The 18,266-nt window shown below is 53.3% G+C and overlaps 5 protein-coding genes across 5 annotated transcripts; 2 read left to right on the top strand and 3 right to left on the bottom strand.

Moving 5' to 3' along the window:
- Positions 1-626: 626 nt before the first annotated feature.
- PG998_003787 (Cytochrome P450 monooxygenase alt3) lies at positions 627-2,206 on the top strand (the record flags this gene model as incomplete). Its single annotated transcript, XM_066870605.1, has 2 exons — positions 627-1,987; positions 2,041-2,206. The coding sequence occupies 2 exons, from the start codon at positions 627-629 to the stop codon at positions 2,204-2,206; spliced, it is 1,527 nt and encodes a 508-aa protein (XP_066734355.1).
- An 835-nt stretch (positions 2,207-3,041) lies between these two features.
- Positions 3,042-3,952, top strand: PG998_003788 (uncharacterized protein; the record flags this gene model as incomplete). The annotated part of the gene is made up of 2 exons (XM_066870606.1): positions 3,042-3,348; positions 3,408-3,952. 2 exons carry the CDS (start codon positions 3,042-3,044, stop codon positions 3,950-3,952), a joined length of 852 nt encoding a protein of 283 aa, XP_066734356.1.
- Positions 3,953-4,689: 737 nt separating this feature from the next.
- Positions 4,690-5,933, bottom strand: PG998_003789 (uncharacterized protein; the record flags this gene model as incomplete). Its single annotated transcript, XM_066870607.1, has 2 exons — positions 4,690-5,659; positions 5,719-5,933. 2 exons carry the CDS (start codon positions 5,931-5,933, stop codon positions 4,690-4,692), a joined length of 1,185 nt encoding a protein of 394 aa, XP_066734357.1.
- Positions 5,934-7,640: 1,707 nt separating this feature from the next.
- Positions 7,641-8,363, bottom strand: PG998_003790 (uncharacterized protein; the record flags this gene model as incomplete). The annotated part of the gene is made up of 1 exon (XM_066870608.1): positions 7,641-8,363. The coding sequence occupies one exon, from the start codon at positions 8,361-8,363 to the stop codon at positions 7,641-7,643; it is 723 nt and encodes a 240-aa protein (XP_066734358.1).
- A 4,252-nt stretch (positions 8,364-12,615) lies between these two features.
- On the bottom strand, positions 12,616-14,900 carry PG998_003791 (echinocandin B biosynthetic cluster transcription factor ecdB; the record flags this gene model as incomplete). Its single annotated transcript, XM_066870609.1, has 4 exons — positions 12,616-12,877; positions 12,967-14,183; positions 14,245-14,421; positions 14,493-14,900. 4 exons carry the CDS (start codon positions 14,898-14,900, stop codon positions 12,616-12,618), a joined length of 2,064 nt encoding a protein of 687 aa, XP_066734359.1.
- Positions 14,901-18,266: the final 3,366 nt, after the last annotated feature.

The raw sequence follows: 18,266 nt of genomic DNA on the forward strand, positions 1-18,266 counted from the left end.
GAAGGTGGCTCCGGTATCGAAGCAACCTATTGACCGCTCGTTCGGCTCTTTCCGCGAGATATATAATCCAAAGGGGGGCATAAGTACGTAATCCCTGAACTGACCCTTAGATAGACTAACTTGGAAGTCGAACTTGGACGAACGATCAACCCTGGGATGTAAAGCATATTGCACATTGGCCAAGACCTATGACATGTTCTGGTGTGGTGTTCTTTGGGGTACCGTCTCTCTGTTCACGCCCTCTTTTGCCGATGCCGTTTGAGGATATCTAATGCGGGTTGATACCGGGGTCATCGCTGTGACTTGATTCATATTGATAACTAGTAAACTCTGGGATGGATGGCCCTGGTCGTGATTCGTGCTGCGTGTGGCTGCCGGCTTGGTGGCTGTTGCTACCTTGATAGAGCGCTGATGCCGGACCAAGCTGTCTTGACGGGGACTGTTTGATAAATAATAAATATCCCATGTGGGTATCGATTTTCACACCTACTTATCCTTGTCCTATCTGGTCTCCCATTGTTGGTGTGTGTGCCCTTCATTCCACTGCATCTTTTTGCTTCTTGAGTAACAGGCCAGCAGACACTGGCCATCAAACGCAGCAGTACATCGAAATGTTTCTCGACGACATGGCCTCTGCTCCGGCCACCCGACTAATAGCAGGGTCCGTATCTCTGCTCGTCCTCTACCTCCTCAGCCGCGCCGTGTACAACGTCTTTCTGCACCCCTTGCGCTCCTACCCGGGCCCCAAGCTCTGGGCCGCGTCGCGGCTTCCCTGGGTCCTGACCAGCCTGCGGGGCGAGCTCGCATGGTCCCTTTTGGCGCTGCACGAGCAGTACGGCCCCGTGGTGCGAATAGCGCCCGACGAGCTCTCGTACACGGGGACCGGCGACGCGTGGAAGAAGATCTACGGCCGGCGGGGGGCTGATGAGTTCCCCAAGTGCCTTGATGGCCGGGCCATCGCGGGGCCCAACGTGCGTAAGGCGGCCGCTGACGGCATCATCAGCGCACCCCACGAAAAGCACGCGAGGCTCCGCCGGGCCGTCGCTCCGGCCTTCTCGGAGCGCGCCCTGCGCGAGCAGGAGGGGTTCCTCCAACTGTACACGGGGAAGCTGATGGCGCAGCTACGGCGATGCTGCAGGGCCGTAGACAAGGAGGATGACGGCAGTGGGCCGCAGGACATGATGCGATGGTTCAACCTGTTTACGTTCGACGTCATGTCCGATCTCGCCTTCGGTCAGGCGGTGGGCTGCCTGGACAACGCGGACCAGCCCTGGTTGCAGATACTCGGGGCGCGGACCAAGTCAATCGTCTGGTACCAGGTCCTCATCTACTACGGCCTGGACCGGTGGGCGGTTCTCCTCACACCCAAGTCCATGATGGAAGCGAGGCAGAAGCACGTGGCGATGACCACCTCCAAGGTAACGCGTCGAATCCAGCAGTCAAACCAAGACCGCAAGGATTTCATCAGCTACATCTTGCAGAACAAGGGAGAAGAAACCCTGACGAATCGGGAGCTTGTCATGATGGCGTCCTCGTTCATTGTCGCGGGCAGTGGCACGTCCGCGAGCGCGCTGGCGGGTATCACGTTTCTCCTTTGCAGAAACCCCGACAAATACCAGAAGTTATGCGACGAGATCCGGACAGCTTTCGCATCGGAGGCCGACATAACCTTGGAGTCCACGAGCCGGCTGGGCTATCTGAAAGCCGCCATCGAAGAGGGCCTGCGTCTCTACCCGCCGAGTCCGAGCACCTTCCCCCGCTTCGTGCAGGGCAAGGGTGAGGAGATCGAAGGTAAATGGGTGCCCGGCGGAACAGCAGTCGGCGTACATCAATTTTCCGCAGGCCGCAGTTCCCTCAATTTCAAAGACGCCAAAGCCTTCATCCCGGAACGGTGGCTACCGCCCCCGGAGAGCTCGGAATACGCCAATGATATTCGAGCTGCAGTGCAGCCCTTCTCGTACGGTCCTCGCAACTGCATCGGGGTGAAGTAGGTCTTGCCATGAACAATTTGCTTGATGACCCAATGCTAACAGGACGCAGTATGGCCTATGCTGAGATGCGGGTTTTGCTGGCACATCTCTTATGGAACTTTGACGTCGAACTAACGGACGGAACCTCCCGATGGATCGACGAGCAAAAAACGTGGCTGGTGTGGCACAAGATACCGATGATGATGAACCTGAAATCAATCCAGAACCTATCATAAGCACAGCTGTAGCAATTCGATGGCAGTAGTCCTTCGAGCAGGCGCCAGCGGCAAGTTCGTTCTGTGCTGACCCGTGCAGAGCAGAGTTTGGAAACTTGAAATCATTCCTCCCAACGTCAGTGTTGCTCGGCAGGAGGTTGCTTTTCGCAAGCCAAGTTCAGCGGACACTTGGCATTGGGTAACAGAAACTCTAGCGAGTGGAATCCAAGACCAACAAGTGTTATGATGTAATAGAGAAAGTGAAGGACAATCTGACCCCATGCCGCCTTAGATGGCTAGATGGCATCCTCAATCATTTGTGATATTGGAGAGGGCAACAGAGAATGTATTAGTTGACTTGGAGAGAAAATCGCCCGCGGTTCGAGCTTGGAGGCGGCTGCACGGGGATGATGGATGGCGGGTGCATATCCGGGTTCATCCCAACACATCCACCGATGCCGGTTTCCGGGGAAGTGGATCGGACCACGCGGCTAACCAAACAACGGGGAAAGAAAGCCTTTCAACGTTGATGGCGTCATGGGGTTTGGATAATGCGTAGGGTTGGTCGTGCGGCGAAAATTCGAGATGATTGTCGGTTGGTTCGGCGCGAGGCATAGAAAAGGCTGCCCGGTGCCCACCCTGTAGAATCTGGTTTCTCTCATGTCATGAAAACGTAATGATCCGCCCTTTTACCAGCTGCACCAGCTTCACACTTCGAAATATCATCCCAACTTCGGTTTACCCTCCAGCAATCAGACCCACGATAACGACCAAAACGACCAATTGGGGCTGTAGAATTCGCAGATCATACGCGACAGCAGCAAGTAAAATAATCAAGGCAGGCACCGCAGACAAAATGGTGGTCAGAGACTTGCCCAAGGTCCGTCTCCTCATACTCGAAACCGATGAGACCGAATTGGAAACGCAGCAGGACAAGGGCCACTACGGCCAGGTTCTGCACCACCACTTTTCCAAGGCCGGCCTGAACCACGACCCGCCGCTCGGCGTGGAGACGGACCGCCGCTTCGTCGTCGCCGAAAAAGGGGGCAAAGTCCCGGCGTACGACGAGATTAAAGAGTACCACGCCATTCTCATGACGGGGAGCTGCTTCGATGCCCATGGCGATAACCCTTGGATCCTGGATCTGATGAATCTGCTGCGAGGTAAGAATCCCCCTTCCCTAAAGCCTAGCACCGAAAAGAGACTCATAGAAATGGCCCAGAAATTTGGCTACGCAATCCTGAATGCAAACTCAGCGGCGTGTGTTTCGGTCATCAGCTACTCTGCCGCCTTTTCGGTTCTATTGTCGAGCCTGAACCCACCGGGAAGTGGGAACTAGGCCACAGCAAGATCGACTTGACGGGGGTGGGAAAGCGCCTGTTCGACACAGAGACGCCTTATGTTTATATGCACCAGATGCACCTGGATCACGTGGTAGCTCCTCCCACCCCCGAATCCTCTGGCGGTCTCTTGTCAAAAGACACCAAGGTGCACGTATGGGGGTCGAGCCCGCACACCCAGGTCCAGGGCATCTTCATCGAGGACCGCGTGTTCACGACACAAGCGCACCTGGCGTTTGATGAGGACATGGTGCATCGTGAGATTCAGATGCGTGTCGATGGCGGCAGCATCAAGGATCTCGAGCATGCGGACCGCGCCAAAGATACAGCGCACCTGGAACATGACGGCGATATCGCGGCAGCGGCCATTCTCCGATTCTTCCATGGAGAAGACAGCAAGGCGGTAGAGGAGTCGAAGAAGCAGTGAGAGGTATTATTCCTTTGTATATTATATAAAACGCTCTGATGACGGAATGATAAACCGATGGACCAAACGCTGTTGGGGATCCGACCGAACGAAACAAGCATTGTAAGCTCTCAATTGCATCGCTCTCAACAGAAACTAAACCAGGCGAAAGTCGGCCATCGTAGAGCAGCCATGTGGGTAAAAAGTAACGACGAAAACGTCGAAAAGGTGGGATCACTTGATGTCGATGAACGCGCCTCTGTAGAACAGGGCCGCACACTAAAAGAGAAAATGCCTCTGATAGCCATATAAAGCTGCTGGTCCTCATCGATTCGGATTTTCTGCTGTTGCTAACATCGCTAGCATCACCGGCGCTGGGATCCCCCCTCCTCCCCAGTCTTCAAATCATACCGGAAGGTTACGATGGACCGTTGATTTCTACGAAGAAGCTTCGATCATGGTGGAGCTGAGGTTATAATCTGGCGCTGCTATCTATTTCGGGGCGGCGAGCCTTGATTTGCTGGTCGAGGATGTTGAGAAGTTTGCAGTTATGCTGGAACATTGTGGCGGTATCGATCCTCTGGCATATCTTGGCTGGCTGATCCTCCAAATGTGTTTTGATGTTAGTCCCAAGCAGCAGCTTTACCGCTGCTCTGGACTCTGCCATTACCGTGGCGGCGATGGTAGTGGCGGCGGTAATCGGTAATGAACTCTGCCATTTACCTAGTTTGTTTGCGTTTATCCAAAAGGCACTCCTCTCAGTCCGGGCCGGGGCTATGCAAATTTCGCTTTGAGAAGAACCTCCGCAAACCGCCACTACTGCCAGTCCTGGGCGTTTTTGGCCTCGATACATCATCTATAGACCCCTTTCGCATTTCCTGCATTTGGAGCGCCGTAGGTATGGGAGGAGCACGTCGTGGGTGATCTTTGGTCGGCACCACAGGCGGCGTCTTGCGCGATGGCGGTGGTCGTAAGGATAACGGGCGCACCTCGAAATCGGAAAATCCAGGCATGCATGCGTCTGCAGAGCTGTGATCCCCGGCGATCAGAGGTGCCGTATCGGTAGCCTTCGGTCGTCGCCAATCTTTGTCCCTCGATGCATCACTTTTCCCCAGAAGCTCAGGAAACCGACATATGAATTCTTCCTCGTCAAAATCGGCAAGCGGATTCTTGGAAGAGAAAACGCCTTGTTCCTCGGCAAGCACACGATCCTCGCCGACATCCTTGGCGGAAGGGCTTCGTTCCTCGTCTCCACAAACCACGACATACCATTTGATTTCCTCGCCTCGCTGCAGTTGGTCTCGCAGCATTTCAAACCACCCGGGTTTCTTGTTGCCGGAAGGGTTCCGATTCCGGCCTGTCTCATCACTCGGGCCGGTCATGGCTTTGGCTTTCTCCGACTTCATTCGCTCTTCGTAATTCATCATCTCTTCCGCTATGGAAGCCGAGGTATCCACGCGCACAATGTGATCTGCCACATATGCCCAAGGCCCATTGAGTTGACTCAGATTTGCCGGATCATACTCCTCCAGCAGTTTCACAGTGGACCAGTCGTTAAAGGCAGCACCTGGCTCAGGGGTTGCGGGGCTTGAAGCTGTGATGTTGTTGCGACTGCACTTCCGAGGGCGGCTCCGACTACGACTACGAGACGCACCGTCACGGATGCGATTAGACCACGTTTCCCGGGCTCGATCGACGCGAACATCGTCGCGTTCGTTGGTGTCGAATCTTTTGTGGTGATTCTGGTGGGCGCTAGGGGGTGGGAATGTTTTTGGGTGCCGTTTGACAGGGTGTAGTTGTGGCCACTTGAGCTGCCCTGGCTTCGGGGCGGATTGCTGGGCGGAAGGAAATCAAAGAGATCATAAAAACGGTGTAGGAATGCGACAGCGCTCTGGCTGGCCACAATCCATTCCGGGGCGGCATCGTCCAAATCCTGGATGACGACAAAATAGCGGATACTCTTCCTATGCCAGCGAAAGCCGTGGCACAGATACGTCGGCATCTTGCCAATGGCAATTGCAATTGGCAGTAGAAGCACAGCGACTCGGGGAAGCGGTGGTTAGCGGGGTATAGACGGTTCCGCGGATGGCGGCTTGGAAAAAGGAGGACGGGCCGCCGCCAGCTAGCTGCGGGCGCTGATGACACTGCTGGGAAGATTGAGAGATGCCATCTGACTGGTATTATCGTGGTTTGTATACGAAGCGTGAGCGCATCGTAGAAGGATTGCGGGTGGGGGGTTGGCTGACAGCGCGTTTATGTTATTTCCAGGTTCTTCGAGGTCGAAAAACGAGGTCGCAAAGGCTAAGTTGTATGATGTGATAGAAATGGTTGAGTCAGTCTAGCGGATGCTCACAATCGATACCGAAGTGTCAAGCACTTGTCTTGTCCGGTGGCTGAGGTTGGTTTATGCGTGCCAACGAGCGCGGATCGTGGAGGGCAGATCCGGGCCAGGGTCTGCTCCAACGCTGTCAAACGTGGAACGTCGCAGCTTCCACTGAGCGCCGCCGGTGGTCAACTGGAACAAGATTTCAGCTGGTTGCAGATTGCTGGTGAACTTCAAACAACGGCTTCGAAGCCACTTGGCACATCTAGCAGAAAAGAAGCATGGCGATATGCCAGACACGCATTCCCGTCGTGCCGTCAAGCCTTTCCTGCCGGCGTTGGCGAATGGATTGGTGGTTTGCAAAGCTGCTTATTTCACTATTTCACTATTTCACTATTTCACTATTTCACTATTTCACTATTTCACTATTTCACTATTTCACTATTTCACTATTTCACTAGCGGCCGTTATGTTGGCCGAGCCTGTGTAGGCAGTTGGTTTACGGCGGGCGTCTGCCACCGGCCAATCACATGAAAATGCTGTGATCAATGATCACTGAAATGGTCTTCCCGGCAGCCAGCTACGCAAGTGATTCATGTACTAATACTGTGCGACAGGCACGAGGGGATGTAGAATGTGGAACGAGACTCCAGTCTGTCCAGTCCAGCACGAAACTGCCAGGGGAGGGGAGGTCGAGTTGTATCTGCAGATGCAGTACCAAAGCATTAACCGAGGCACATCCGTACTGCACACGGCCCTGATCGCAGGTATCATTTTTGACAGGTAACTGAAGCTAGAAGCGGCAAACAGATGTTCGTGTTTGATCGATTGGATCGTCAGCGCTTCAGGAGAAGTTCGGATGCAAGCAGAGAGTTGCACATACAATGGGGGACTTCACCTAAAACCTTAAAAGGAGCCTCATTCGGGCCCGCATTTGGAAGGCCCGGAACTGCTTCCACACTACTACTTGCCACTTACTTGTCGCCCTGAAGGACTTCCATCTTCTTGGCCTCCGCCATCTTGTCTCAGCTCGAAAGATGGCGTTGAAGATCTAGATAACGAGCCACGTCACCTCGCGCGGCAACTCTACGCGACGCCGTTGGGATGTCGGCTATTGTAGCCGCCGTTCGTCTGATACGAGAGAAGGCTCCGTTAACCCTATGCAGTACCGATCTACATCAATGCACCCGAAGACCTACCTTGCGTGAGAACCAATCATAGCATTGTCATCTTTTGCCCTTGTCGGTGTTGGGCTTCTCTCACTAAATATTTAGCAAGGTGCAACATGCCGTCACTCACTTTGCTCGAAAATGTTTCGCTCCACACGTACACCAAAGCATTAAGTATTAAAGGATTAGAATATTGAACGGACGGAAGGCTCCCACCTCACCATTCTGTGTGATCCAGCTTCAGCCTCGCAACGCTGCTCACGAAGCCGAGCTCCTCGAAGTCGGCCCGCGCCACCTCCATGGCCCTATGGTCCCTTACGTCTCCCGAGGCGCGCCAAACGTCACGGGCTTGGACGTACGCGTTTCTGAGCCGGAGGAACCTAGCCGCCTCGGTCTCTTCGTGCCGTTGCTCGCGGCACTTGTGGCAGAGGTCCCCGATCACGCCACCGTCGGGCAGCGTCCGCGGCAGGCGGAAGATGGAACTGGAATCGACAACGCGTGGCTCCACCCGGTGACCGCAATCCCGATGCCGTAGCCTCAGACGGCAGCACGGGCAGGCGTCGTGGGACCGCAGCCACTTGGCTAGGCATCGGTGGCCGAAGACATGGCCGCAAGGGAGCATGGCGGGTCGCGTGTCAGATTTGATCTTGGGCGAGGACGCAGGCCGGAGGTGCAGTGTGGACACTCGGCAGATCTGGCATTCCATCGCATGTGCGCCAGGCCTATTGGTACCACCATCAGAACCGACCAGGAACGTGATCTTGGGACACCGCACAAAGCAGTTGTCTGGTGAGATATTAACCGCAGTTCTGATTCCAAGGGTGTCGAAACTATTTTCAGAGTCGCTGATCTCTGTCTCGCTGATGATGGGTATCGACTTCATGGCACCCTGAAGCGGGCCCGTGGACCCAATGGTCACTTGGGGGAGCGCAGAATGCATGGCAGAAGGTAATACGGACTGTGCTCTCATGCGTAGGTCGTCGTCGTTCGTCTCGACTGAAGTTGGCAGCGGTCTAGATGCTAATAGGGTCGGCCTCTCAACAGCAGACAAGGGCGTATTGTTAAAAGAGAACCGATAGGGTGACGATGAACGATTTCTCAGCGTGAAGTCTGGGGAGCGAGAAAACGGCTGAAACTCGTAATGGGAACGTCTGGACCGTAACGACGGATGAGGTGCGTTCCTCGGCCAAGATCGAAGCTCCTGATGGTATGGCGTAGGTGGCTCGCCGGTATGGTCACCTCCCAACGGATCCCTGAGCCTCTGCGACGCAGTGTCAGTATAAGTACGGTGCTCCCGATCCTCGAACCTGCGAGATATAATGGGGAGTATATACTATTCTTAGCTGTCACTCAATAAAATCAGAGATATATACACACGCATTCGTGCACAAGCATCGACCCACAGTGCATGAGCGAAATACCGGATTTTATATAGATGGCAGGGATCACCTTCAACAATGGCATTCAGGGTCTTTCAGGGTCTTTCAAGGCGGCAGCTGGGACGAACGACAACAAAGGTCTTTCAGATCTTGGCGAAGGTCGGCCGAAACCATTTGCGCGGCTCAAGTTCTTAACATCTCATCGTTACTAGTAGATGATTGTCTCTCTATGACGTTTCGTGATGAGCAGCACAACGACACTGGCTGCCGCCTCAAACCTTGGATTGTGCAGGATTGAACACCACCTACCTACATGGTGGTATTGTCGAAAGAAAATTGAAAATCAAAACTTGGAAGAAACAAAGCCACTCTTATTGGTGTAGATACTAGACAGGGACGAAGTAACCAACGGCGGACTTCGCGATAATGATAACTTGCGAGCGGTGGTAGTTGGGGCTTGGCGCCCACTCCCCACTATCGAAACGACGTAAGAAAAGATAGCAAACATCATGCCCTGATCTGAGAGACAAAGAATCGCCGTTGCTGCTTGTCGACCTCCACTTATTCAATCTACAACTACAGGCTGCCGAGTGCATCAACCCGGGAACAGGGCTCGCTGCTTGTCAACCGGGACTACCCCTGGGGCGAATGGCCCGAATCTTCCACTGTGGATAAACCTTAAGTCGCTGCCACGGCCGTCCTGGGATGCCCAAGGCAACGGAACACGATGGAATCAAGATGTTGCATGGCGCCCGACCGACCCGACCGTACGAGTGCGTGATCAGAAATGCTCGTTATTCTACCAGGGTTGGGGGGTCGATCGTACCTGACGCTACTCTAGCGCCGCCGTGTAAAGTGACATCGGATAGCACTTCCTTTTTTCCTCTCTACCGTCTTAATCTTCAGGTTGTTGAAGTCCAATATGTAAGTTCCGCATGCGTGGGATGTTGAAGACGTCGTCCTGTATTTGTTTTATGGTGAAGGGACAATGCAGCTACATTCCCTCAATCTTCCCCTGAACAACAATCACAAATTCCGTCTTCACGACTAAGGCGGCGATGTTTGTAGAATATGGCCTGGCTCTCCTGTTCCAGTGTACAGGCTCCTACAAAATGGTTTTAGAAGAGCCAGCACTACGTCAAGTGCTACCTATTGACATCGCATGTGAATTAAGCCCGCAGTATAGGAGACGTGGGCTAACCTAATCACTCATCGATTGTAGTTGTCTCCTGATTGGAGCAAGAAATGAAAAACCAAATTCCGAGATCTAAGAGCATTGCAGTCGACTCAGAATACTTCTTGCCAAACAGGTAATTTGGTAATGGCTGTGTGCTGTCACCCATAGGTCGTTCCATATCCGTGGTCCTGGGATTCCAACAAATCACCACAGCCGGACCCGGGTCCGCATCCCTCGCGCAGAAAAAAGAAAAGAAAAAAAAGTCTCTTGTCTACTCCATGATCGATATCCGTCAACTACATACCTAGTCCAGGCCCCCAACCCGGGGCTTCATACGTCTGTCTCACTTGGGGAGAGGGGTTCAGTCGATACCTCAAGCACAGCGGCGATCCAAGATCAACAGGATCGCATAATGAACACTCATTCGTGGACTGGACCCGTACATGGTGTGAGGGCCCGGCAGCATGACATTATGAATCATATGGTGTCTTCAGCCCGTGGCTGGCCACGAGGTGAAGATGAATGGTCCACGTAGATTTACGCAACGGGGGCGAAGAACTGCACCCTCATCTTGCCCTACGAGCCGGCAGCAAGTCATCTGGAGGCCAAGCAGCCAAGGTCAACGGGAAATTGGAATGAAGTCCTCCGAAGCGGCGCGCGTGTTTCCTTTCGTGTCGGCGATTACTCGGCGGAGCAACGGACAAGAAAGGAATAACGAACCCCCCGCACGCTTGGCATCTCCCGCTTGGGTTGCCTCTGCCAAATCTGTCAATACCGGACCCTGGGCTATGTTCTTGGGAAAGGTAGTGTCATATTTCTCTCAAGGACGGCATGAACATGGTCCGTGTTACATGTAGATAGGGAGAAATGGTCCGACTGCGCATTGGCAAACACAACACACTTCATGGAGATTCCACCTGTCTCTTGCGAAGGGCAGAGGCACCACATAGCAAACTAGCAGTATTGGTGAAGATCATCACTTTCTCCAAGTCCCTTCCCGGTTCCCCCGTTACCCCATCCCCCTTCCCCGTGGGGTTTCTACTTCAAGCTGGAGACAAGAGTGCGGGGTGGATCGTCGTGATTGCATATGGTATAGCCCACTGCCCACTACTGATTATGAATATAGATACGACATGTGCGCGTGAAGTGTGCCTACATGCATGCCCGTCGTGACCTGGTCCAGCCATATTTGGAGACCCAAGTCCGACTTCAGCAACCAACCAACGGGGTTATATTATTCTGCGGCCTGTGTGCCGAATTATCGTCTACCACTTGCCGTGAGCCTGTGCGCGCGCACTTCGGCCGCGGCGCCCGCTGTTTCCGGCTCTCTGCGATCCAACTGCGCAGGGAAATGCAGATGCAGTCATCGGGTATGTTTGGTGTTGGTTGTATCTACTAAGTACATACTCACTGTACTTAGTGTAAAACGTCTTTCATAGTAGCATATGAACAATGCCAGTCCTTCAATCTGTTGCGGCGATTCGGTAAGGCCTTGGCCTGCGTCTCGCTTATGCTATGTTATAATAATGGCAGGAGTCATGTACATAAAATAATCCGAAAACCACGACATTAAACAGGACGAGCAGCATCTTTCTCAGTATCTACTATAGCTTGTGTGACATACTGAAGACCGAATATATTGGGAATACTCTTCAGCGGCAGTTGAGAACGACACAACGTAAGGTTTGTCAACAATACAATCTGAGCCCAGCCAAAGCGACACAATTGCATCATCGGGTTAGTTTGGCAGCCTAGCATCGCTGCGACGATCTCAACGTCTTCCCCCTTTTGGAGTATTTGCAACCTTCTCTTAAGGGTCTTCGAGTGTGACGAAAAACATGAAAAGAGGCCTATCCGAAGATCGATCTGAGGGGAGCCAGCCCGTCAGACGCTTCGAAGTCCCGAAAATGGTCAGGCCTCCGGACTTTGGAGGCTAGGTAAGGGAAAGCGACTGTCGGTTAGGTAGTCGTTGGCACCCAATTCCGACGATATTCATCATGTTACTGTGCAGTATTTTCGGAGGGATCAACCAACCCCAATTCTCCCAACTGCTTGCGAAAGAGCCAGCGACAATTGTGAGGCTCATTGGATGCTCGGGCGCTGTTGATTGACTGCCAAGATTGTTGCGGAATTGCGGTCCGCCTCCCCTAAACCGAGCATTTTCCCTAACCAATCACGTCACGTCAATTTCGATTGGGTGCAACCTCAAGTGATCAAGGCGCGGCCCATTTGCCCCAACCGCTCTGTAATCCTGTTTCTGGGTGGTTGTTTGCCTGATGTTAGCCACGCAGCTGTGCAAATATCAGCCTCCAAAGGATATCCCACCCTGCATCCGACGAGGCTGAAATGGAAACAGAGCGCGGCGTATGACTTGCAGAAGCAGATCAAATCTCGGGCACCTATGCGGCCCCTTTTCTCTTCCAGACTGGACTAGAAGTGTCTCGCGTTTCCTGCACCCTACCGAAAGAAGCCTACTCTCCCATTTCGTTTCGATCCGTACATACATATGTCATAGCGGTCTGTGGGCACCCCGGTTGATGTATGCGGATCTGATTTGGAGCAGCGATCTGCGAGCAGTCCGGCGATCTCCCCGGGGTTTTGTGGGGTTCGTGATGACAGCGTCTTTGCGAGGCCTCTCAACTATTGAGAAAGGTCCGGCGTCGGACTTCAGCCTCTTTGATGATTTCCGCCGCGAGACTCAAGCTGGGTGCTAGTGTGGCCATTCTCTCGATGTCCATAATGACGTCATTGATGATCTGGTCCATCGCTTCCCGATGAGGCAGCAGTGTCAGGATGATACTGGATAGTGACGGCGACATTGTAGCACCCATTACGAGCAGGGTCTGGGAGACGATCGACAGCGCGCCTTGCCACAGATAAGGCATGTGACCAGCGTGGCTAAGCCTATGTTAGATTAAACCGATTTAGAGGTCCAGGAAGAGAAAAGATTTCAACTGGGTAGATTCAAGGGGCAAATGTGTACTTACTGCGCGCCGATGTGCTCCAATTGCCGGATCGAGGCCTCGAGGCATTTGTGGCAACTTTCCCGGACCGCAGGGTCCATGATGGCCTGTTCGTTGTCCAGAACAGCGAGGATGTAGGGCCTGTAGATTATGGTGCGGCAGGCAAAGAACCTCAAGCGGAGTACCGTTTGAACCGGATCTGGCAGTGCTGCGCGGGTGAACGGAAATTGGAGAGCAACTGGCAAGCTCTCGTACCACTGAGTCAACTGGAAATCAAGCTCGGCCACGACAGGCTCTAAGCTTGTCGTTGAAGCCATCGAGTCCTTGGAATAGATGAGCTGGCTGACGCGGTTCAAAAGCCTTCGGAGGGCGATCTCTGCCAGGAAGTACCAAAGGTCATCACGTCCTACTGCCTCTGCCTCCTCGCCCTGGAAGCCCCCAGGCAGGCCAACGTGCTCTTCAAGCTGAACCACCCCCGAGTGAGGTAGATCGAGCTCTGCTAACAAGTCGCTCTCGAATAGCAAAGCATTCCAATAGATCCGCTCCAGTAACTCTCTCTGATCCTCGGGTACTCTGTTAGGGCTCATAAGCAATAGTTGAAGCTTGTTGCTCGTAGTACACAAAAGATTCCAGGCTTCAAGTGGCCGCACAAGATAGAAAAGATACGCAGCCGCCAGCAAATGGCACTGGGCTGCCAGTACGCTGTTGGTTGTCATCATGCCAGGCAGTAGAGACCACGCAGCCGTGAAGTACTGCAATCCTGGTGGGTCCTCGTGGGGCACAATTCGCGATATGCTGCCGCGCAGACTGGCTTGGCCAAGAGCGAGCACCAATAAAACGATACAACTCTCGGGACCTTCGCGGAAACCGTTCGATAAGGCGCTGCGGTAGTGACTCCTCCAAGTGTAGGGGTTCACACATGAGTACCAAATATTGACTCTGTCAAAGTACGCCTCGATGTACGCATTGGTGTTGGATAGGTCCACACAAGGGGTTTTGGCAAGAGAAGGCAATGGCTCGCGCGCCATCTCGAGCTGGAGGAGTATTTGAGGGTCGTATGGCCTCTGAACCAAGTCTCGAATGAGGGGCCATTGTAGTAGATGAAGCGCGGCGTTCGTATGCACCTTTGGCATGGTAGAGATGTTGGTCCCGCTCGTCCAGGTGCCCAGGCCTCCACTCGGGATAATCGAAACGAACCTGTTGGCATCGTGGGCCAGGGAGGTTGTCGCCAGTGAGAGCCACTGGGCCGTTGCTAATGGGCGGTGATTCGCCTGATATTTGCATGGGGTTCCCACCACCAACCAAATTCATCTGCAGAAGGCTCTCGATGCGTGTGAGTCTCTCCAGAATTAGCTTGTCGCCAGCGTCAAGCTTGATGCCGGGCTCGCGATAAATACACTCGGCCCCGAGTTCCGTACAAAGCTTGCACTTGGGTTTGGTACCATCACACCGCGACTTGCGAGACCGGCAGACTTCGCACTATTAGGAGGCCATTGATGTCAGTCAAGAGAATTCACACGACCTGAAGTGCTCCAACTTGGGCAACTCACAGCTATCGTAGCTCGTCTCCGTGGGTAATCTACGGTTGCATCGGTGTTACGCCTCTTAAGAGGGTTGATGGTGCCTTCGTCACTCGAGCCTTTTGACATCCCATTTACAGTAGTATACGGCTCTGGACGTGCTTCGGAAGACTGGGACAGGTTCCGTGCCTTCTGTGCCGAGCCTAGAATCCCTTCTCGACTGAAGCCGGTGGTTTTCTGGATTTTGGCAGAAGTTGGTGACTTGAGAGCGGAACCATTAATGGGATTGAGCTGTGGTGAGGGAACCTCGATTGAGAAGCTATCCCTCGTTGGGAGAGGATACGGTCGACTTGTGCTGCTTGCGCCGCCAATCGAGTGAGGTGAGTCGCCAGCCGAAGACGGCGATAGCTTAGGTGGTTGCAAAGCAGCCGTGGCCATCGGAGCTGTCTTCTACAGTTGCGCTGGTGCGTACGCCCGTGCCTCTAGGTACATTCGTGATGGATGGGAGAAAGTGTGGCGTATATCAGTTGGATTGTGCAACCTGGGATGAAGCGATCAGGATAATGTATGTATGCTGCGACTGGCTGGCGAGAACACAATCACATACCCGGACGCCGAACGCGAAAATGGACTTTTGAGGGGTGATGAGGAGGGAACCCTTTCGACTTTCGAAGGTGTGGTCTGCAAGGAACGGCAGAGGCCTTATTATGTTTTGGGACGGGATTAATGGAAAAACCGGAGGATCTGGTAAGAGGACTCGTCCTCAAGAATTGCCCATGCCACGGCCATTGCCATCCTTGCCATGACCTTTGGCCGTGCTGGGTGTACGTAGTACGGTGCTGTGCGGTACCAAATATGCTGCAGGGCGAGGGGAAAGCAGACCACGATGCATAAGACCCTGGCACATGCACACCCTCTTTCATCCCATCTCATCCAATCCAATCCCCGATGAGACGGCGCCCCGTAAAAGAACACACAACCCCAGAGCGATTGCCGCTCGTGGTTTAGACAGTAGTAAGGATGAAGACTGGGGTTTGCGGGTTTGGGTGGAGGGGGGGTGTGATCTCTCCCGTCAGCTCTCTTAGGCTCTCTCCTCTCTGTCGCTCTCCTCTCTCTAATCGACAGCTCCACGTCCGGTACAAAACGCAAATATCCATGTATGTAAGGGCGGACGGAAGGGGCGGGGCGGCTCATGTACATACATATGCATGTAAGTTCGTGGATACGGAAGAATTATTCCAGTTGTGAAAATTGGGTAAAGGCCGCCAGGAGCAAATAGTTGCCGCAAACCGCGAGCTTTCCCAGCTTTGTCAGAAGGATTTGTGTGCAGATTCCAGGTGGCAGGTGGAGTGGGAGCGGCGTATGTGACGGAGGAGATTCTAGAACAGGAAGAGCACCTGTCCTTGGCAGCATCGCGTTTCTGATGACTAGCTAGCTGGGCGGCCTGTAACTGGAGTCATGTACTGGACCGTTAGCCGTCTGCAATTGGCAGGGTGACCCATCCGGTATTCGGGAGGGAAAGGCACAGGCAACAGAGAGTGGTACTTTGCAACCATACAATACCCGTTTGCGCGTGAACGGAATTATCCGTGTGAGGCTGCTGTGCTGGGCATGTAAGCATGGTGGTAACGAGATTGAGGTTGTTGGGATCACTTATTTGCCGCGGCCGACCTTGGGAAGCCGGCGTAACCTCCCAAGCTGTAATAAGACAGATGCATTATGATTGAGCGGAGGGCGGCCGGCAGAGATCGAGTGCCCGTCCAGAACCCGTCGACTACCACTAACAATACGCACTTTCCTAAGCAGGTTAGAGAAGCAGGCGTGCAATGGAGTGTCCTTCCCTTGGGGACGGTTTCGCGAATGGAACATGAATGAGATCGGGGGCGGCTATTTCTCAACTGGAACACACAGCAAGATGCCTGAACCCGGCAGAGGCTGGAGGTGAAGGAGACAAGAGTGAAGTACCGAGATGTCAAATGATTCTACTTACGTCCAGTAACGCAAGCTTGGCTGCAGAAAGACGTGAGGTGGACAGTCCCACCTCCAGCATCGCTCGCTACCGCCCACCCGTATCGCTTAGCAGCAGCTACATGGCTGGCTCAGGGGACATCCATGTTCTTGACGACTTGACCTTGTGTCATATGAGTCTGCCTCTTTTCAACACATCAAATAGACATTAACCAGACGCAACATTAACTGGCAGAATCCATCATTCTTTACTCCCGGAACAAGACAAGTATGCAAACTCTTGCCCAATCTGAGGCCGCCAGTAATACGTCAGATGGTTCAGGGCCTCAAGTCTGCTCAAATGGTAAAATGAGACTCTGGTTTTGCAATGGCCTTATCCGATCTCTGATTCCAGGCTCAAACCGTCGCAGAGACTCGGTCGCTGCTGCCGTCGACACTGACATCAGCACAACGACCACTGGAAACGCCACCTAACGCCTGACATGACACGCCTAAAACTGGAGGGGGATAAGTACATGTGAGCAGAACTGCTTGCTGCTCCCCGCACGTTCTAGGGAGTACTTGCTTATTTTTGGGGGCCGCATGCGCCCTGATGGCCATTACACATTACACTAACCTACGGAACTCCACCCCCACAGCGGGCAACACAACGGGCACAGCGGGCGCTTCTGGGCGTGGTTCCATTCCGATTTTTCGATTTTCAATTTTTCGATTCTATCCACACTCGACCTTACGGTCAGTATAACCTATACTATACACGGTAGCGCTTGCAATCAGATACTATAGTTCGTTTTCCTTCACAGCATCACGGTAATACGGTATTGCTTCTCGTTGCCTCCCCCAAGTAGTCAAACAAGCCCGTCGTTTGTTCATTAAGCGAGCCGAGCCGGCATGTCCACCTGATGCCGACTCGGGTCACGAGGCGAGCGATCTGCGGCGAGTTCCTCACGCTGCCACCCAATATCATTCCTGCTGCCTCTTCTCGCTAAACGGCGCACCTTCCTTTCTTGACATCACCGCAGCCAAGAGACGGCAATCAAGACCCTTTGGGCACGACTACGCAATCTTGACGATCGTCCTGGGAATTCAATTTCTATCTACCTATGCTCGTTGCCGTCTGTCAGCAAGGAGTCGTTGGCTGCCAATCAATGCCCCAACAATCCAACAATAGCGAGGTGGAATTGTAGCCCATGCCTTGGTTCATTTACATACTTTCCAGCCAAGCTGGCAATGCTTGCACAGCAAATGGCCGCATCTGATCAATACGGACCAAGCACTATCGGAACACTGTAAGTTGATTACGTGCATCTTGGTTTTGTAAGCCATCAGCAAGGGAGTCGTCCACCTTGACTGGCTGGAGGAAGGGAACACAGTGATCTATTAAACACTTGGAGAAAGGGAGGCTTGGAACGGCCCGAATACAATACACACTCGCTTACCATGACTGGCTGGCTTTCCGCGTGGCAGACCGGCAATATCCCCCATGGGGCCCCAAGGCCGGCAACGCTTGCTGGTAATTGCTTGCAGTCTTGTGCCATGGCATTCTAGAACTGGGCTGGAATACACCTGTGGTTCGGCTCGAGGTTCGACGCTTACTTCTGAAACACCAAGTCTAATTCCATGCTAATTTGAGAGATATGCCCGTGGGCGAAGTGTAAGTCTATCGTATGGTGATACTTATGAATTCAAGTAACTTGCTTCAGTTCCTGTGTGGTCAAGCTTGGGATATGCCGGAAATGGCATATCGGCAGCGGCTTACTGATGGTCAATCTTGTTTCGCATAAGATACAGCTCGTTGTCGTCCTATTCTGTGTTGATGGAGATTACGTCAAACAA

The sequence above is a fragment of the Apiospora kogelbergensis genome (genome assembly GCF_038363985.1).
Source record: "Apiospora kogelbergensis strain CBS 113332 chromosome Unknown utg000002l_segment0_segment0, whole genome shotgun sequence".
In the NCBI taxonomy this organism is placed as follows: Eukaryota; Fungi; Ascomycota; class Sordariomycetes; order Amphisphaeriales; family Apiosporaceae; genus Apiospora; species Apiospora kogelbergensis.